Genomic DNA, 18,938 nt, shown 5'->3' with positions numbered 1-18,938 from the left:
AATAAAAGACATCATGAAATAGACAAGTAGAAGATTTTGGGGAGCTTTCAGTGTTCCTTAAAACTGACACCTTCCCATTTCTCATAAATGTAAAGGCCACCTTTTTAAGATTCAAGTTCAAGTTCTGCTGTCAAACGCATGCCTGGGCCACCTGTTACTTCAGTAAAAGCCCCATTTGAGTATCAAAGGGCTGAAGTTGACACTTAATCCAGATCTTGAAAAATCTACTCCCTCAGGGTGGTGGAAACCTATCACAGCTGAGTACCACCAACTTCTGCACAACAGCGCTCTCTCTCTCTTTAAATTAAGTTTTGTGGCCCTTACAGTTGAAAAGACAACTTTCCAAACGTGAACAAAATATTAATCTAAATCAACAGACAGACACCTCCAAGGCCTCTGCCACTGCTCAGGCCTTCCCAAATTGCAAGCAGACGGACATTAGCTGTTTCACAGAGGCTTTCCAAAACACTGTGGGCCACAGTGAAATTGTCAAGTATTGGCTACATTTCTTTCTGATGCTGTTTGTGGGAGTTTAGAGCAGCTGTGTAAATATATTTAGGCACTGGAGCTGTTAACTAGGGAGAAGGAACTAAAATACAAAGGCTGGTGAGGAACAGATTAACAAAGATTCACACCAGCACACTTGCAAAAGCTAGAGGAGTTCCGGAGGGAAAGGGGAGAAGAGGACAAAGAAGAAATGCATCTTCTTCCTTCCAGCAGCAAGAGAGCTGGGAGGAGTACGCTTCAAATTTCAGACACCTTATTAGTCAGAGGTCACAGAAATACTCCAAGCAGTCTCTTCTTTCCCAGCAGCTTTGGAGGGAGAGGGGATTGGCTTGGTTTTCCACATGGGTCACTAGAGCCCTTCAGTTTAATCATCTGGCTATTGTATTTGGTAAATTTTTCTAGAAGATGGGAATGGATGGGTGAGATCGATGGGATAAATTTAAGAAATAGTAAGAGAAAAGGGACAGACAAAATACAGGGAGGGAGTTAAAGAATATCTACTGAGGCAAAGAGAAAGATATGGGGTGTGTGTGGAGAAAGACAGAAAACAGACCCTTTAAATAACTGAAGAAAGGCTACACCAGTATCTATTATAAGATGGAGAGACTAGAGTGAAGCTAGGAAGGGAAAGAAGGGAACACAAAAGACAGAGTAAATTATATTTTTAGAAATGTACTAAATAAACTAACATGTTACCATTAAAGACAGCACACTAACACAGCACATAGCTGTTATGTTCCCTTCAATGACAGTAGAGATGGCTTGGAGGCCTAGGCATTTTTCTCTAAGGCTAGTAGGCTAAGGCCTGGTCTACATGGAGTGGGGGAAAAGGGGAGGGGGGGGTGAAGAGATCGATTTAAGTTACGCAACTTCAGCTACGTGAATAACGTAGCTGAAATCGATGTACCTAGATCTACTCACTGCGGTGAGTCAACAGATTACACTCCCCCGTCGACTCCTCTCGCTCTGGTGGAGTACCAGAGTCGACGGGAGAGCCCTCTGCAGTCGATTTATCGCGTCTAGACTAGACGCAATAGATCAACCCCCGCTGGATCGATCGCTGCCCAGGGATCCTGCAGGTAATGTAGACAAGCCGTGAGTCTTCTGGCTAAAGTACTGAATAATTTTTTTTAAGCCTTAAACTTAAGTCATCCTCTCAGTGACCAAACAGAGCTAGGAGGAAGGTGGTCAATGCTGACAGAATTCGCACTTTAAGGAAAAGCACCTGAGATTAACTTAATTTTATTGAATAGCTGACTGAAAATATACAGGAGGCATTTTAAGCAGGTTTTGAAAGACAAAAAGAAGAACTTCACTTTTTTCTCAGATTCATGAACAGTGATTTCTTTACATTATTTTCAGTTTTCGAGAGAATACAGTTTTTAGCAGCAAGAACACTTCAGAAAAACTTATTAGAGATGGCTCAATATATCGACTCTGCTTCTTCAACAATGACATTGTGACAAATTCCACATTGATATCAAGAACTATCAATTGACTCAATGTGATCTGGCTTAACCTGGCCAGGAATCCAATGTTAACATTTAACAAAAATAAAGTCACAGATTTGTCAAGGCCATAAGAAGTTTTAGGAAGTCTGTGCCCTCCTCTGTGAGCACAGGAGGGACAAGAATTGGGAGCTTGAAACCATGTGACAGGTATAAAATTGCTCTCACAAACAACACTGAAATTATTTTCTGCAAATTCTCTACAGCAGAGAGAAAAATAGGAATTTCCTTTAAATATTGATGGCTTTTCAAGATCCATCCTGAAGCTGTGGTGTGGGCTGGGATTAGACAGCACTCTCTAGGGCTATATACAGACAAACTTGAAACAACACAGCCAGAAATAAAAATCCCTCTCCATGCCCCACGATTCCTTGAATCAATACAAAAATGCAGGATAAACAAAGAGTTCCAGAAACAACATGGGGAAAAGAAAAACAAGTAGTAGCACCTAGTCATCAGTCATTAGCCACTATAGGGAGTACTATTCCTTTCAAAGTAACCTTAATTAAGATCATGTACACAGACTCCAATGACAAAACAGTAAGAAACCTCAAGTGGAGGCATACGAACCTAGGGCCTGCTCAGCACCTACGTAAAAGCAATTACCCTAGAGAATCTGAGAGATGAGAATAAACTGTCTAATTGGAAGTACAAACTAATAGCAAAGGAACCTTAGAGGCACTTTGCACCACAGCATCTCTCAAAGCTCACTGTAAGTGGGTTAAATCTACACTCATTACAGAAGTCAACGCACCTCATATTTTAAGATATTCTGCCAGGCAAAACTCTGGTGAAAGGAGTAGCATGGGACACAGTCTATGCAACTGAACAGGAGTCCTTGGACATTGTAACTTAGTGATAGTGGGAAGTTCCTCAGGTAATGGGATGATGCATTTTCAGTATCTTTTGATGGGTATTAAACTGACAAGGAGAAGCTGGTTGGAAACAGACTAGTTTGAGAAAGGTAATCCTAGTTTAGTTTGAGAGGTTATGATGGGATTGTGCTTGGGGGCTTGGAAGTCTAAAGAAACCTTTGTAGAGTGATATGTTGAATCTCATCACACATCAAACCTAGAAAGACAGAATTGCATTCTTCCAAATACAAGAGATGGAGAAAAGGTCTCCAAAGGGTACGTCAACACAGCAAAGACAAACCTGTGGCTGGCCTGTGCCAGCAAACTCAGGCTTGGGCTGCGGGGTTGTTTCACTGCTGTGTAGGCGTCCAGACTCAGGCTTCCATGGTCCCAGAGCTTTGTCTCCAGCCCAAGCCCAGAAGTCTACACACCAGTAAAAAAGCCACACAGCTCAAATCAGCTGGCACAGGCCAGCCACGGGTTTTTCTTTGCTGTGTAGACATCCCCAAGCATACATCTACACTGCAATAAAAAAACGCAGCATGAAGTCTCAGAGCACACTTCAACTGACTACAGCAGTGTAGACGTTCAGGCTTGGGCTGAATCCTGGACTAAGACTCTCCCCCCTTATGGGGTCTCAGAGACCAGGCTCCAGCCCAGGAATCTACACTGTAATTTTTAGATCTGCAACCTGAGTCCCACAAGTTTGAGTCAGCTGACTCAGGTCAGTTGCAGGTCTTTTATTGCAGCATAGACATACCTCAAGATAGGTAAATTAAGGAGTGGACAAACCAAGTTACCCTGACATACAGTACTGGGAGAGGATGGAAGTAGTGAGGAATGAATTCATTTCCCTAATTTAGATATTGCCTTTGTAGATGGTTTTATGGGTCTTTTCCCCATCTTTTATTAATTTCCATATATGTTTTTCCTCATTTTCTTATGTAATTAGTGTTCCTGGAAGTTCAATATTTTCCTTAGTGTTGATGTATATGAATATTTTTGTTAGTTTCAACTTCCCCTTGTGGCCTGCTACATTCAGCTATAAGAGAATGAGTAGCCTAACTATGATCTGTCCCCAAACTCATGTTGTGCTTAACGATTAGCCATCTGGTAGTTTCCACTCTGCCCTGAAGACCCACGCAATAGCTTATGGTGCTACTATTTTTATAACCACCCTCCTTAAGGACTACTTTGTTACATGTAGATTCTCCAACTGACATGTCTAAAAGGTGCTACACTTAACTGAGTACAAGATTATTCAAAGGATAAATAGGGTTAAGCTTGCACCATCAGGCAAAGTGCCAATTTTAAATGTCTGAGAGTTTCATGCTATCAACAAATACTACCTATATTACTAAAAGTGTTTAATACAGATACATTTTATGATGCAGAAGTTAAATAGCATCTATTTTATTGCATTTTCATTTCTCTTTGGGGTTCTTCTGCTATACAACATATGTTAAAGCTGTAAAATTGGACTTTTTGAAGTTAAACATGGCATTACTGAAATATGAAATTAGTTTACTATTTTTGATCACAGGAAACTAACATTCAGAGCCAACAGAGTTGTAGGAACAGCATAAATGAAAGGGACATAGACACACTATGCCACTGCTACAATGATCAGAACCCCCTACAGGGACACCTTTGAAGATCCATGGATCCTACACATGCTTATCACAGGCTCCAATAAAAATTATGTGGGTGTGACCAGACATTCATTACGCTCTCAAATTGAATTCACACAGGAAGACGATAAAAGACAAAAACACTATCACCTGTGGGTGAACACTTTTCACAAAGCAACCACTCTGTATCTGATCTACCAGTCCTCATCCTCAAAGGAAACCTGCACAACACCTCAAAAGACGAGCCTGGGAGCTTGAATTCATTACTCTGCTAGACACTAAAAATCATTTATTGAACAGACACACTGGATTTATAGCTTATAACAACAATCTGTAATCCACTTACCCTCTTTTTTGTCCTGACTGTGCGTGTTAATGGAACTATGGGGTTTTAACAGGTCTCTACTTTGAATTTTCTGTTACAATTTGTTAACTTTTATGCTAAACAATCTGTTCCACCTTGTGTTTTGCTGTGACACTGGAAGTACCTTTCCCAGGCCTGAAGAAGAGCTCTGTGTAGCTCAAAAGCTTGTCTCCCTCACCAATAGAAGTTGGTGCAGTAAAAGATATTACCTCACCCACCATGTCCCTCTGAAGCTCTGAATCTATAAAACTTGTGTCCTATTGAAAGAAAATATCATTTCTGAAAATTCTATAGTGTCACAAAGTCAGGTACATCTGTCTGTTGAAAGTTTTACTCATCCAAATTGCCTAGAGTGAATAACATTTTTGACAGATGATTAAAATATAACTAACTATTATTGTGGTATAGGTGGGAGAGTGGAGTTTGTGCATGGGCTGGTAAATACATACATTTCTATCATAAGAACGAACCATCAATACTAAAATTACATTCCCCAAAAAACACTGTTTATGCAGAATTAAGGTAACCCACTGGTGCCTCATATCCTTCCAAAATGTGGAAAGTTAGTAAACTTAAACCTCTAAAACCCAGAAAATATAAAGTTAAGGTACATGCTAACCCTGCAACGCAATCTTAACTGCCTCTGAGAGCTGGCAATAACCACTGGGAATGCTTCAGTAAGTGATGAAACGGTTATCAAATTACCAATGGAAGTGATGGATTCTCCATCTCTTGATGTCTTCAAATCAACACTGGCTGGCTTACTGGACGATGCTTTAATCTATTATAAGCTATTAGGCTCAATACAGGATTAACTAGATGAAATTCTTCAGCCTGTGTTACACAGGAGGTTAGATTAGATCACATAATTGTCCCTTCTGGACTTAAATCTATGAATATACAAAAAAACCTGCAGTATGAGAAAGGACTAAGAGAACATGCAATTGTTTGTTTTCCACAGATTTGAATGCCAGCATTTAAACGCATGCACTCCAGCTGCACCCACTTTATTAGGTGTAGCTGTACTGAACGGGGGGGGGGGGGGGGGATTAGCTGAAGCAGTTTGGCACAGCTGTGGCTGCAACATGGAGAGTTGCATGTTACCTTAAGAGAATAAGTATGCCTCATTTCTGCACATAATTTTGTAGGCTGTGTCTGTAGCACTACACAAGAGTGCCTTCTTGCCAGGGGATTGTCACCAGTCTGGTGGCAGACATGACAGTGGTCTGCATGGCTAAATGAGGGACAAATGAAGGAGATGTCCCAGAATGAATCCTCAAGGCAAGGGTGAAGGGGTAGTAACCTTTAGTAAATCTGAAGTGGAATGTGTGGAATAGGTTCAGTGTTTAAGTGCACGCCTGATGCAGGGCCTCCTGTTTGCTATGCCTGACCTAATTCAAGATTTGCCTTAGCAAAGAGAAGCTGTAATACCATCATACAGTGCTCATCTGCTCTGTCCCCAAAGCATTCTGTAGCATCTGTGAGTGCAGAATGCTAGTACTCCTGTTACTGGGACATTGCTCAGAGAGGGCTGAGTTAAGGCTTGGTCTACACCTATAACTTAGGTTGCCCTAGCTACATTGTTCAGGGGTGTGAAAAATTCACACACCCCAAGACACACAGTTAAGATGACCTAAGCTCCAGTACAGACACTGCTAGATTTACGGAAGAATTCTTCCATCGATTTAGCTGCCACCTCTTGAGGGGGTGGATTAATTAGAATGATGGAAAAAACCCTTCTGTACCAAGTGTCTCCACTACGGTGCTGCTGCATGAGTGCAGCATCTGTACTGTAGACATACCCTAAATGAGGCTGCATTATAGGGGATGGAGAATACACTTACTTTATATACTTCCTGATTTTCAGAGGTTTAAATTTAGCCACTTTCCACATTCGGGAAGGACATGAGGCACCTTTTATATTTCCTTGGGTTTTGTTTTTCAATAGTATCTCTGTCGTTCGTGTCCCCTCCCCATGTACAACAGCTCACCTCTCCCCATCCACTGCCTCTGGCTCCTTGGAACTGATTACTCCATTGACAGAATGGTGAATATATGGAGATGAATACATCTTGAAACAATAGCTCAGAGAAGTGAGAGTTACCCCATTCATCTCAGTGGATGTTCTTATCCCCTCTCCCTTGGGCATGTAGTATCCAGGCTCACACATAGGGTGCAGGAAAAGGGGTTAAGACCTTGCCAGGAGAGGAAGGGCTCCGGATAAACTGACTCTCATAGGGGGCAGGGTCTCCCGATACCAGATCCACACACAGGGAGGCAAGGACCCCACTCCACAGATCCCGGCTTACCTTCGGGCACGGAGGAGGGCTCAGACGTCCCCAAGAAACAGGACCCTACTGAGATCCTTGCTCAAACAAAGGGGGGACAGGGGCTATCCGCCCGAGGCTTGGGGGGCCCTGCTGCCCCATCCCCCACTTCTATTGGAGGCACATCCTTCTCCAGCCCCCAGCCACAGAGAGATGGGACTATGAATCTCCCACCACCACTCAACCCAGCCTGGGGGTGGGCAGGGTAGCTTCAAATGGGATGGGGAAAATGTGGGGCTGACAGTCCCCTGACTTCTACAGTGATCCACCCCCATGTTGCCCCCTTCTCAGCCTCCCACCTCTCCCCTCCCACATCCCAAGCCTCCCCTAACTCCCATTTATCTTCCTCCCCTTGCCACAGCTCCAGATGTCCCATCTTCATCCCCTAGTTCCCCCCATCCTCTCCTTGCACACACAATCCCCACACCCCTTGCACTGCTCTAACCCCCCACCCGCCCGGAAACATTAATCTGACCGCCCTCCCATATTCCCTAGCAGCCCATGCTGGAGGGGCTGTGTTCCTTTGATCTCACGCAGTCCCAATGTTCAGGAAACAAGATCACATTATCCTAAATGCTTTCTAGAGTCTATCTTCCCTCTATTTGATGCTAATTTCCTTGCCAATGCTTATAAATTAATATCCTCTTGCAGGCGGAGATATTAGAGCATTTTAAAATATCACTCAAACCAGAATCTCTGGTCTCAAGACAAAAATGTGCAAAAAGCTGCCTCTGCAGAATGCAGGCAGAGAGCAAAGAATGTGTATAAGAGACTCTCTGAAAACTGCCCAGGGTAGAGTTCATACTCATAACGCATGGTACAGCTCAGGTTCAGTGACCACAGTATGTCACCCAGCTACTTTTACAACAGGTGGCCTGGAAACCCTTTTCCTTCAACAGACCCCTAATCTTGCTAAACATACTAATTTCACTCTTTTAGGCATGTGCTGACCTGGCGTACCTAACTTAACCCTGAATAACCCTTTCAATATTTCTAAGGGATAGTAGGAGCCGTGCACTAGCTGATGTAAATCCTGAGCAACTGAGATCAGTTTGGAGGAGATTAGAGCCGCACACACGTTTGAACAAGATGATTTTGTAAAATGCTATATGGGGGGGTGGGGAGGAAAGAGCTGTATCTTGGAAACCCCTTGCTTGGATGACTTCAAATTTGGATCACTAACACTACCAAACACTCCTGAGGCATTACAAATTTCAAGATAATTCAAGTCAGCATATGGATTTTAGAACATTTAGGATAGTCATTCTAAGTAGAAAGCTAGTGCTCTGCTATAATAGAAAAAAGTGGATTAAAAACACATTCCCCAAAGTGAATGCACCACAAGTATATCCTCAAAAGCTTGGTCATGTTTTTTAAATCATAAAATTGTAGCATTTGAGTTTATAACATAACTGAAAGGCACTCTGGAGAAAGGATAGTCTTGTGGTTAAGGCACAGGACTGGCAGCACGGACGTCAAGTTTTATTCTTGCCTCTACAACAGATATCTGGTATGATCTTAGCATTCGAGTCACTTCAGCTCACTTTACTTCATTTTTACAGATGTGAAAAGAGGACAGCACTTCTTTGCTTCTTCACAGAGATAGAGTACCATTAAATAAAACACTAATGAAAAGATGCAGTTAAAAGCAAGATGGAAACTCTCCAATAAAAGTTAAAAACTCTAAAACAACAAGGAGTCTGGTGGCACCTTAAAGACTAACAGATTTATTTGGACATAAATTTTTGTGGGTAAAAACCCACTTCTTCGTGTTTTTTTTTACCCACGAAAGCTTATGCCCAAATAAATCTGTTAGTCTTTAAAGTGCCACCGGACTCCTGATTGTTTTTGTGGATACAGACTAACATGGTTAGCCCTCTGATAGATACAAAACAACTCTAAAAGCTCTATCTTCTGTGAAAATTATTGAGCTGCCACAAAACGATTAGAACTTCACTTGGAAAATGAGCAGCAGGAGTACATCTACTCTCAAGAAACAAAAGATCCTTTAACATTAGTATTTATAAATGAATAGGCACTGCCTGCTTCACAGCCCTTCTGCTTGATCCTAAAGTAAAATTACAGTCCAGCCCGGCAATTAGGGTGTCAAGCAACAAATGAATATATGATCAGAAGCCTTAGAAAGTTTCCACCTTGTATAGATGAAGCAGGTGCACAACGGATGAAAAACCATACTCAAAGAGTAACTCAATGATTTACTGTCAAACTGGGACAATGTATCTAGTGGGGTCTGTACTATTATATATTTTCATTAAAGACATGGATTGGACAGTATGCTTATAAAATATGTGGAGGACACCAAGATGGGAGAGATTGCTAACACTTTGGAGAAGAGGATTAGAATTCAAAATGACCTTGACAAATTGGTCAGAAGTCAACAAGATGAAATTCTAAAAAGACAAATGCAAAGAATTATACTTAGGAAGGGAAAAAAAATCAAATGTACAAATATAACATGAGGAATAACTGGCTAGGCAGCAATACTACAGAAAAGGATCTGGGGTTATAGTGGATCAAAAACTGAATATGAACCAATAATATGACGCAGTTGCGAAAAAGACTTACATTCCGGGGTGCATTAACAGCAGTGTGTTATGTAAGACACAGGAGATAATTGTTCTACCCGGCACTGGTGAAACCTTAGCTGGAGTACTGTGTCCTGCTTTGGGCAACCCACTTTAAGAAAGATATGAACATGCTGGAGAGAGTCCAGAGGAGAGCAACAAAATGATGGAAAGTTTAGAAAACCTGACTTTATGAGGAAAGGTTAAAAAACCTGGGCATATTTAGTCCTGAGGAAAGACTGGGGGAGGAGAAGGAGGGGGGCTGTTACGAAGAGGATAGTGATTAATTGTTCCCCACGTCCACTGAAGGTAAAACAGGAAGTCATGTACTTAATCTCCAGCAAGGAAGATTTAGAAAAATCTTTTTAACTGTAAGGATAGTTAAATACTGGAACAGGTTACCAAGGGAGGTTATGGATAGAGCCCTGCACAGATACAAAATTTGAATCCGCATCCAATCTGCAAAAATGGTCCGTGGATTTAAAGCGGATAACCAGAGACTTGCAGGATTCTAGTTTTGGAATCGCCCACACTGGAGGTTTTTCAGGACAGACTAAGCAAACATCTGTCACTGATGGTCTAGGTATCCATGATCTTGCCTCAACATGAGGGGGTAGACTAAATTGACCTCTTGAGGTCCCTTCCAAGCCTACATTTCTAAGATTCTATGAAGGACTTTTAAACCCTTAAGAACACTTTAAGTACAATAGCATATATAGAGTAAGATAAATGTGAAAATAAGGAGGTGAAGAGCAGGATGAAAGCACAGAAATCAAGGAGATAGAAGGCAAAATAAGAGAAAGTGTTGTAATTAATATGACTCTAGCAAAACAAAAAACCCCATCAGTCTTCCTTCACAACATTTTTGTTTTTTTTAGAAAGCATGTTCTTTGAAACAGGGAAGGGAGCATAAAAAAGTAACCCTGACAGACAAATCAAAGCCCTCCAATTATACCTTATTTACATAGCGCGTACAGAATATTAGGTACTTTACAGATCATTTCTTCATGTTTCACTTCACCATGTCTCCAGTCAGACACTTCATAACACTAAAAAATATTTCACATGGTTTAAGAACTTACATAAGGCCAAATATACACTCCCTTCTATTCCTGTCCCACATCAAGATCCTCAATTGGCATAGTTGTGTTTACATTCTCTCCAGCAGATTTTTTTTTTAAATCAATAAAAACAATGTTCTAATGCAAGAGATTCTGTTTTTTGCAAATGTGAAATCACCAATGTGTGCATTAATAATCTTAAAAAGTGGGACAATTTATTGAGTAAATAAGAAAACACCTTTGAAATATTTCTAACAGTTTTATATAGCTAGATCTGTTAGGGCAATCACAAGTTAATTCACATTTTTAAGCTATTAACCCACAAATAAACAAAATGTATCACTTACTTAACTAAAGCAGCTGCTTCAGGAAGCACTTCTGCAAATGTATCCCGAAATACAATTGCGTTTTTTCTTTTACAGTTCTGTATGACATCATTGGCCAGGTAAAATAGATTCAATCGATGAGGAAAAGCAGCTAAAGACAAAATGAAAAGAAATTCAGTTTTACTGCAAAGCAAAGAGTACCATTAGCATTTCTGATGAAATTTTATAAATATGTGATGATTTTTTTCAGCAATATTTCTATTAATAGTGCAACGGTAACAAGACAGGACTAGGAGTTAACGCACGGGACTGGAAGTCAGGACACCCAAATTCTATGCATCGCTCTGACAAAGATTTGCTGTGTGACTTTGGACAATCACTTCACTGCCTCCATTTCCTCATCTGAAAATTACGTACAATACTAATTTAGCACAGGTATGTTGTGAAACTTCATTTTGGGAACTGGTTCAAAATCCTTGAATGAAAGGTGCAACTAAGCCCTGATCTACACTGGAGGCATGGGGTGGGCAAGGCCATCTAAGTTATGCAACTTCAGCTACATCAATAACGTAGCTGAAGTTGACATACTTAGACTGACTTACCGTGGTGTCTTCACTGCGATGAGTCGACTGCTGCCGCTCCCCCGTCGACTCTGCCTGCGCCTCTCGCAGAGCTGGAGTACAGGAGTCGACAGGAGAGCGTTCAGGGGGCGATTTATTGTGCCTAGACTAGACACGATAAATCGATTCCCGCTGGATCAATCACCGCCCACCGATCCGATAGTGAAGACATACCCTAAGTGAAAGCATTCTCCCTACAAGTACCAAGTCTCTAGTCTAAAGTTGGCCATATAAGGAACCTAAATTAATAGCAAAGGGTCACTGACTTCTTGTAACTTTTGTAATCTTTACTCAGCTCATGGGATCATATGACCAGAAAGACTACTGACATCAAGGGGTGGTAAAAAGTCAAAATAAATACTATATGGTGATCTTAGAAGGAGAAAAGGCCAGTTTGGCCCAGAAAATCTGCATGGTATGCAGCCATTACAGCTTTTGAAGAAGCACTGTAGCTTGCAGTTTTTGGCTGCCCTGTTATGAAAAATATTTTTACAGAAATTTAATTAAATAATTAAGAAGCCTGCTATATCTAAAACATAATCACTCCTGTAGGGTCTCTTTGGCTGGGCAGCTAGCCTATGGCCACATGGAGTGCAGTGACTGGAACAACAACATTACCAAGGAAAGTAACAAATAATTGACAGATTTTAACCTGAAGAGTAATTGGATTACACTAGCAAATGGGAAGCAGTTACAATAAAGGATCAATGACAATTTGGAAAGCTTGCTTATCTGAAAGTTTTGCACCCAAAATAGCTACAAACACCACCTACAATTATTTAAATTGTTAACATTTAGTTTTTCCTCATTTTTCAATTTGCTCACTTTGTGGTTGAGAGTGCTTTGTGTATAATCAGTTTACTTGCTTTCCCTTGTATAGCAGCTTCTCCCTTGAAGAAAAGATCCTTATAACCAACAGAAAGCAGTGAAAAGTCACAAAAATGTTATTAAAAGATTTTTTCAGTTTTCAGTATATATTTGAAGAGGGCTTTAACAGATGTGGGATTTAAAAATGGAATTTTTTAATTGAATCAAGCTGACACACTACAGTACCCATTGTTAGTACAGAGCAGTATAAACTAATCTAATTTTGAACTTTATACTTCAGCCCATCACCACAGAATGAGAGCACTTTCCACATATTCAATGCCAGAGTTATTGCATGAGATCCAAATTTACCATCGTCTATCGCCCTAGCCCCACTCACCGTTTCAAACTCTTTCTTTCCCGGGGGCTTCCAGAATCTCCCCACCTTCCTTTCCCATTCACTCCCTCCGCAAAAGGTCACACAACAAAGCACTTCTCTGGTTGTGGAGGGCACCCTCTGGAAACTATTACCTTCATTCAACTCAGAGTGGTTATGGCAAAGAAAAGCTCAGCCTTACCAAAGTAGTAAAGTGTACTGCTTCCCAGCTCCTCCTCACAAAGAACAAGCTGACCGACCCAAGCAGGCCAGTCCTCTGATGCTTTGCTTCTGTGTGCCTAGTCCATTTACTACTGCCTCACTTTCCTCCCTCTTCCCCAAGGAATATACATGCATTGCTGCTTGTGCACAAAGCACTTTCCCAGCAACAGAACTGCAGTGATCCTGCTGCTCCTGTTGGGCCATGGGAAAAGCATGGTGTTGAAACAGAACAGATGTAAATCCTCTGCTACTTCTGAAAAGCAAAATGATTATACCTTTGGTGCACCTATCCCCTACAGTCCGGCCAAAGCAATACAATTCCAACTAGGTCTTCCCTAATTTCACTATGGTCCTACCAGCACCACTGAGAGAAGGACCGTGCATCAGAGCAGTAGCATAGGTGCTACCCTCTCCTGCAGGAAAAGCAAACATCTTCCAGAGGGAAGCGGGATATACCCCATTAAAAGTCACTGGACCACCACTACAGCAGCCTCAAGAAACCTTTCCTTCAGTTGTTGATGCTCTTCCAACAAGGTATCGTACATGGTCATATACAATGGTACTCTAACATGCACACGGAATGTTGGTTTTTTTAAAATTCCCCACTTGTAAACTTCTTTCAGACTATTGTTCTGAGCATGATTTTTCATATAACCATAACTCCACTAAACCTGTTTTAGCAAAATTACTGCTACTCCAAACGTGAACTAAATTCAGGAAGCATATTAAAAGAACTGCATAATGACATTTCTACAATGCATTTCTTTAGCAGAGGCAGAATGGTTCATATAGTGTTCAGTTAAAACATTTCTATCATCATAATGGGGAAAGCAATGAGAAGGAAAAATGTTGCCCATAATTTTGTAGCTTCAATTATAAAGCATATGCAAAGAAGCCTATCCTGTATTGTGCCCTAAACAGAGAAGAGCCCTAGCTATCTCATATCAACACTTAGATATTATGGTTATTAGCAATACAGAAAATACTAAGATAATCTCCTGATACATGAAATGTCTCTTCTGCCCCTCACTCTCCTAGCTGTTGTGTTGTTCCCTGCTGTGTCACTATTTTTTGGCTATACAGGAAGTGCTAGATGCAGCTTATTTTATTTTGGTGCCCTACAACTGGCCTGAACAAGTCATGACCCAGTAGCTAAATATTTTAACTTTCAAAAGTAAGAGTGTTAGGAGAAATGTATAGATTTTCATTTGATGGCATTGCTCACTGAGATGAGAAGAGATATAACTCAACGTTTACTGCATTGCTCTCATTCCATACCATGTAAACAGTCAAATAATAGTAACAAAAAAAGTTTATGGGAAGCAGCTCAGGACACCTCCTGCTTGAACAGATGACCAAAGAGATTTACTTGAAGCCATGTCATCTATGTTCTGATTTTTCTAGCTGTTACAGTACACCCTCAGAATTACAAACACCTCAGCAACGGAGGCTGTTCATAACTCTGAAATGTTCGTAATTCTGAACAAAACATTATGTTCATTGTTCTTTCAAAAGTTTACAACTGAACATTGACTTAATACAGCTTTGGAACTTTACTATGCAGAAGAAAAATACTGCTTTCCCTTTATATTTTTAGTAGACTGTTTAACACAGTACTGTACTCGCTTTTGTGTCTGCTGCTGCCTGATTGCGCATTTCTGGTTCCAAACTAGGCATGTCGTTGACTGATCAGTTCATAACTCTGATGTTCGTAACTCGGAAGTTCTATTGTACCTCTAATCTACCTATTGGGAATTCAGAGGTATTCACTTACAGTGTGTCTCTGACATGTTGGATAATATGATCTGGACCAGGCAATAGGCCTCTATGGATATGGATATAAAACACTCACTGCTGGCCCATGTCAGCTGGCTCGGGGACTTTAAAATTGCTGTGTAGATGCTTGGGCTGGAGCCTGAGCTCTTGAACTCCATGAGGTGGAGGGTCCCTGAGACTGAACATCTCCACCTCAATTTTACAACCCCGCAGCCCAAGTCAGCTGACATGAGCCAGCTGTGGGTGTTATATTGCAGTGTAGATATATCCTATAGAACCTAGAGCCTTGTCTACATGGGGAAGTTTTATCAGTTAACTCTATACTGGTATAATCCCCCCCCACACACACCCACCCACACACGGACACTTTTTTTCAGGCAAAAGACTGAATTTTAGATTTAATTTTAGATTACACTCCTTCCCAAACAACAAGCTAAATGAAAAATGACACTCTTGTACTAGAAAAAATGACCACACGGGCATTATACCAGTATAACCATATTGGTTTAAATCCATGCCTTGGGTTATACCGAAAAATCTTTCCCATGTATACTAGGCTTGTAGTTCAGGCAAGAAATGTACACTAGAGGAAATACGTTGCAGCCATTTGAGAAATGTGATCACTCACATGTTGCAAATTTAAACACTCAGTGGCCAAGTTTCTTATATATTTGCTGCCCCTCATTTATTGAAACATCATCGGCCACACCCTATATTTCTTCCAAGGAATGAAGTTAAGGATGCTTAATGCAAACAGTTGTGGGATGTTATTGAACCTCTGGAAAAGAGATGTAACCAAATAAACCAATCACCTCTCTGCTTGCCTGCATGGAACATCTAGAGAGGGGAATCTACTTATGGGTCTCAAAGGATATGCTGTGTTTGGTGACAATATGATGGCTTCAGTGAAGGGAAAATACAGTGAGAAGTCTTATTTGTCAAAATGAGCTCCCCCCCTCAGCTAAAATAAGTTTGTACAAAGCTGGAAAAAATTTCAATTAATTTCACAAGTCTGTGTTGGATGACTGGCAAGCTGTAGCACATGGCAACATCACAGCTGTTCTACTAGAATCAGAATGTAAGGTGAGAAGGGACCACCAGATCATCCAGACTTCCTGAATATCACTTGCCACTGAATACCATCCAACCACCCCCACACATCAAGCCAAGAACAAGAATTAGACCAAAACAGAGTTGCCCTCAGGAGACTAAGCTATTGTGTGCCACAGGCTGAGAACAAAAGGGATGAGGCGAACCAATGCCTGAGGCCCCTGCAATGGCAGGAGTTGATTAATCGAGATATAGACAGATGATCTTAGAGAATGATGTGAACCCCATGATGCACAGGAAGATGAAAAAACCCAAGGTCACTGTCACTCTGAGTTGAGGGAAAATACTCTTCTAAACCAAGGTTGGAAAGGAAAGTTATAGGTGTGCAAAGTGTTAGCTATAATCGCTAACATCCTAGTATGGCATGGGCACTGACTAACTAGCAGACTAGGTCTCTTTCTATGAGCCACAGTGTGATAGACTGGGGTATGTCTGTGTCAAATTATGAACTCAATCATGTTTAGTAACCACCATTTCTTTTCAGGGGCTACACTGTATTACAACCTCCACTATGGATTAGAGCATCCATTCTGTAGTAGAGGTTTGATATTTAGTTGAATTACTAAGTGAGAGAAGCTGGCATAGATCAAACTAGGGTCAACAGCTCTCACCCCTCCACTACTAGCCTGTCCACAAAAACAATGAAGTCTTTACACCGAAGTCTAGTCTGGGGAGGGGGCTGGAGTTCCTGAGCCTGGGCACATTCCCTAGAGGAGTCAGAAACTATAAGGGATAATGGTCTGTGAGGAGCGGCCATCCAAGACCTCATGCCAGAAGGCCAGAGCAAGGAGAGGGAAGTCAGGAAGGCCTCTAGCCCAGCAGTTCTCAAACTGTGGGTCATGACCCCATAGTGGATTGTATGCCCATTTTAATGGGGTTGCCAGGGCTGGCGTTAAACTTGCTGGGGCCTGGGGCCGAAGCCTGAGCCCCACTACCCGGGACTGAAGCCTCGGCTTTGGCCCCAGGCAGCAGGGCTCAGGCTTCGGCTTCAGCCCCAGGAAGTGGGCCTGAAGCCCTTGGGCTTCACTTTGAGTCAGGCGGTCTCAGGCTCCGCCCCCTCTCCTGGGGTCGTGTAGTAATTTTTGTTGTCAGAAGGAGGTCACCGTGCAATGAAGTTTGAGAACCCCTGAGCCTATGGACACGGACCAAACCCAGAACTCGCAGGAGGGTGAGATGAGACAAGAGGGCGCATTCAGGACTGTGATATTTTCCAAAGATCTGCATCTCTCCAGCACCGTTTAACAGTAAAGTACCTGTGATTAAAAAATTCCTTTGCTAAGCCTGTATTCCTTGCTTGCCTGCCACACGGTTGTTGAAGGGATTCATTTAGAAGATCAGAACACCCACAATGAGGGGAAACTCTAAGGGATAATGTACAAGGGCCCCAAGAGGAATGGAGGGCTGAGGCCAGATTGTAGAGTCCCACTGCCCAAGAAGGGTGTCAGACATGGGGACTGCACCTGGAAGTGTGCCTGAGAGACCCAGAGCTAAGAGGAACAGTGACCAGTTACCACCCAGAGCCAAGAGGCTTAAAAGCACATGGGATCCAGCAACTGAGTCCAATCAGAGCAGACTGATGTCCATCCACAGAGGGGGAACTGAGCCAGGCTGCGACACACCAACAGCTGAAGAGCTTGATGCGCCTAGATCTGAATTTCAGAGGATTAAAGGCAAGTGTTTTCCTGAGGGAGGATGGTCTTGGACTCTGGAATTTTTTACCCTTACCAGTCTACCAAAACTCAAAGCCAGAGCTTCTCCTTGAGGAGAGGTAAATGGGTAGTGTTTTCTTTATCATCAGTTCTGGTAGTGACGTATTCCTATTATATTAGCTGTTGTAGGCAGTAGTTGCACCTATGCTTTTAATCCACTCTGTAAATGTGCCCATGCCATACAGTGGTTAATTCTCACAGTGGTAAAGTCTACAATTTCATCTCTACACCTTATCTTCAGAAAGCAAAAATTAAAAAGAAAGCTGTTATGACAACATCTTTTCAGCACTTAGCCATAAAATTATCAAATGAAAAAAGCTATGGGACGAGTTAGTCAAAGCTAGTTTAGCGCTGTTGGCACTACCTGTGGCAAGTGCCCATGGTGAACTTATTTTAAAGGTGTGTGTGTGAGATCATGAGTTGCAAAGAATTTGCATCTAGTGTGGGAATGTATGCAATGATTACTTATTAATGTGTTTTCTGAAGTGTTAAGTCACATCTGCTTCAAGACACTGACTATACATAGTCATTTAGGAGGATATCCACCGGAGAGCTAACTTCATGACCTGAACATTTTACTGCCCTCTAACAGGCGAGTGCCCAGTTAAAAAAAAAAAAAAAGGAAAGATTACACCTCCCAACTCAAGTTGTCTCCAAGAAGTCCCAAGGTAGTGATCTAAGCTGCTATCGCCCGCCCACCTCTAGTCTTTTGTATTAGCTTTGGCTAGCAGATGACAGGGGAGTGCTATGTTCAGTACATAATCAGGAGGAAGTTTCTTCTCCCCATCCCTGTCATTTCTGGTGCTGTGGATGAGGGAAAGAAAAGACAAGGGTAGATAGGTGTATTGGGGGAGAAGATGAGTGTGCACAAATGCTGCTTCTTTGACCTTCCTTTCTCTATCCTGTACTACATAGTTTTTCTGATGCTTTTCCTCTCCATTTGTGAGAGCATGCCCACCTACACGCCTCCTTTTGGGAAAGGCGGGTGAGGTCTCCCTGCAGGATGAGGCCCTCCAGCTGCTGTGTCAGTGAAGTGAAACTGATTATAATCTTGTAAATTTCCCTCTGCTGCTCCTCTTGCAGACCTGCAACATGTAGAAGCCATAGGCACTGGCCTGCTGCTTCTGCAATCTCTTAGGAGAAGGAAGAAGCTCT

The 18,938-nt window shown here is 41.9% G+C and overlaps 1 protein-coding gene across 4 annotated transcripts in view; it reads right to left on the bottom strand.

Moving 5' to 3' along the window:
* Positions 1-18,938, bottom strand: part of RPRD2 (regulation of nuclear pre-mRNA domain containing 2) — a 46,329-nt gene that overhangs the window by 17,309 nt on the left and 10,082 nt on the right. For all 4 annotated transcript variants that reach the window (XM_039512961.1, XM_039512962.1, XM_039512959.1 and 1 more), the window contains exon 2: positions 11,185-11,314. In XM_039512961.1, the coding sequence (XP_039368895.1) occupies positions 11,185-11,314 (130 nt within the window). The remainder of the gene's footprint in view (positions 1-11,184; positions 11,315-18,938) is intronic.

This window comes from Mauremys reevesii, linkage group 24 (genome assembly GCF_016161935.1).
Source record: "Mauremys reevesii isolate NIE-2019 linkage group 24, ASM1616193v1, whole genome shotgun sequence".
Classification (NCBI taxonomy): Eukaryota; Metazoa; Chordata; order Testudines; family Geoemydidae; genus Mauremys; species Mauremys reevesii.
This window is presented reverse-complemented; position numbering and strand designations above follow the sequence as displayed.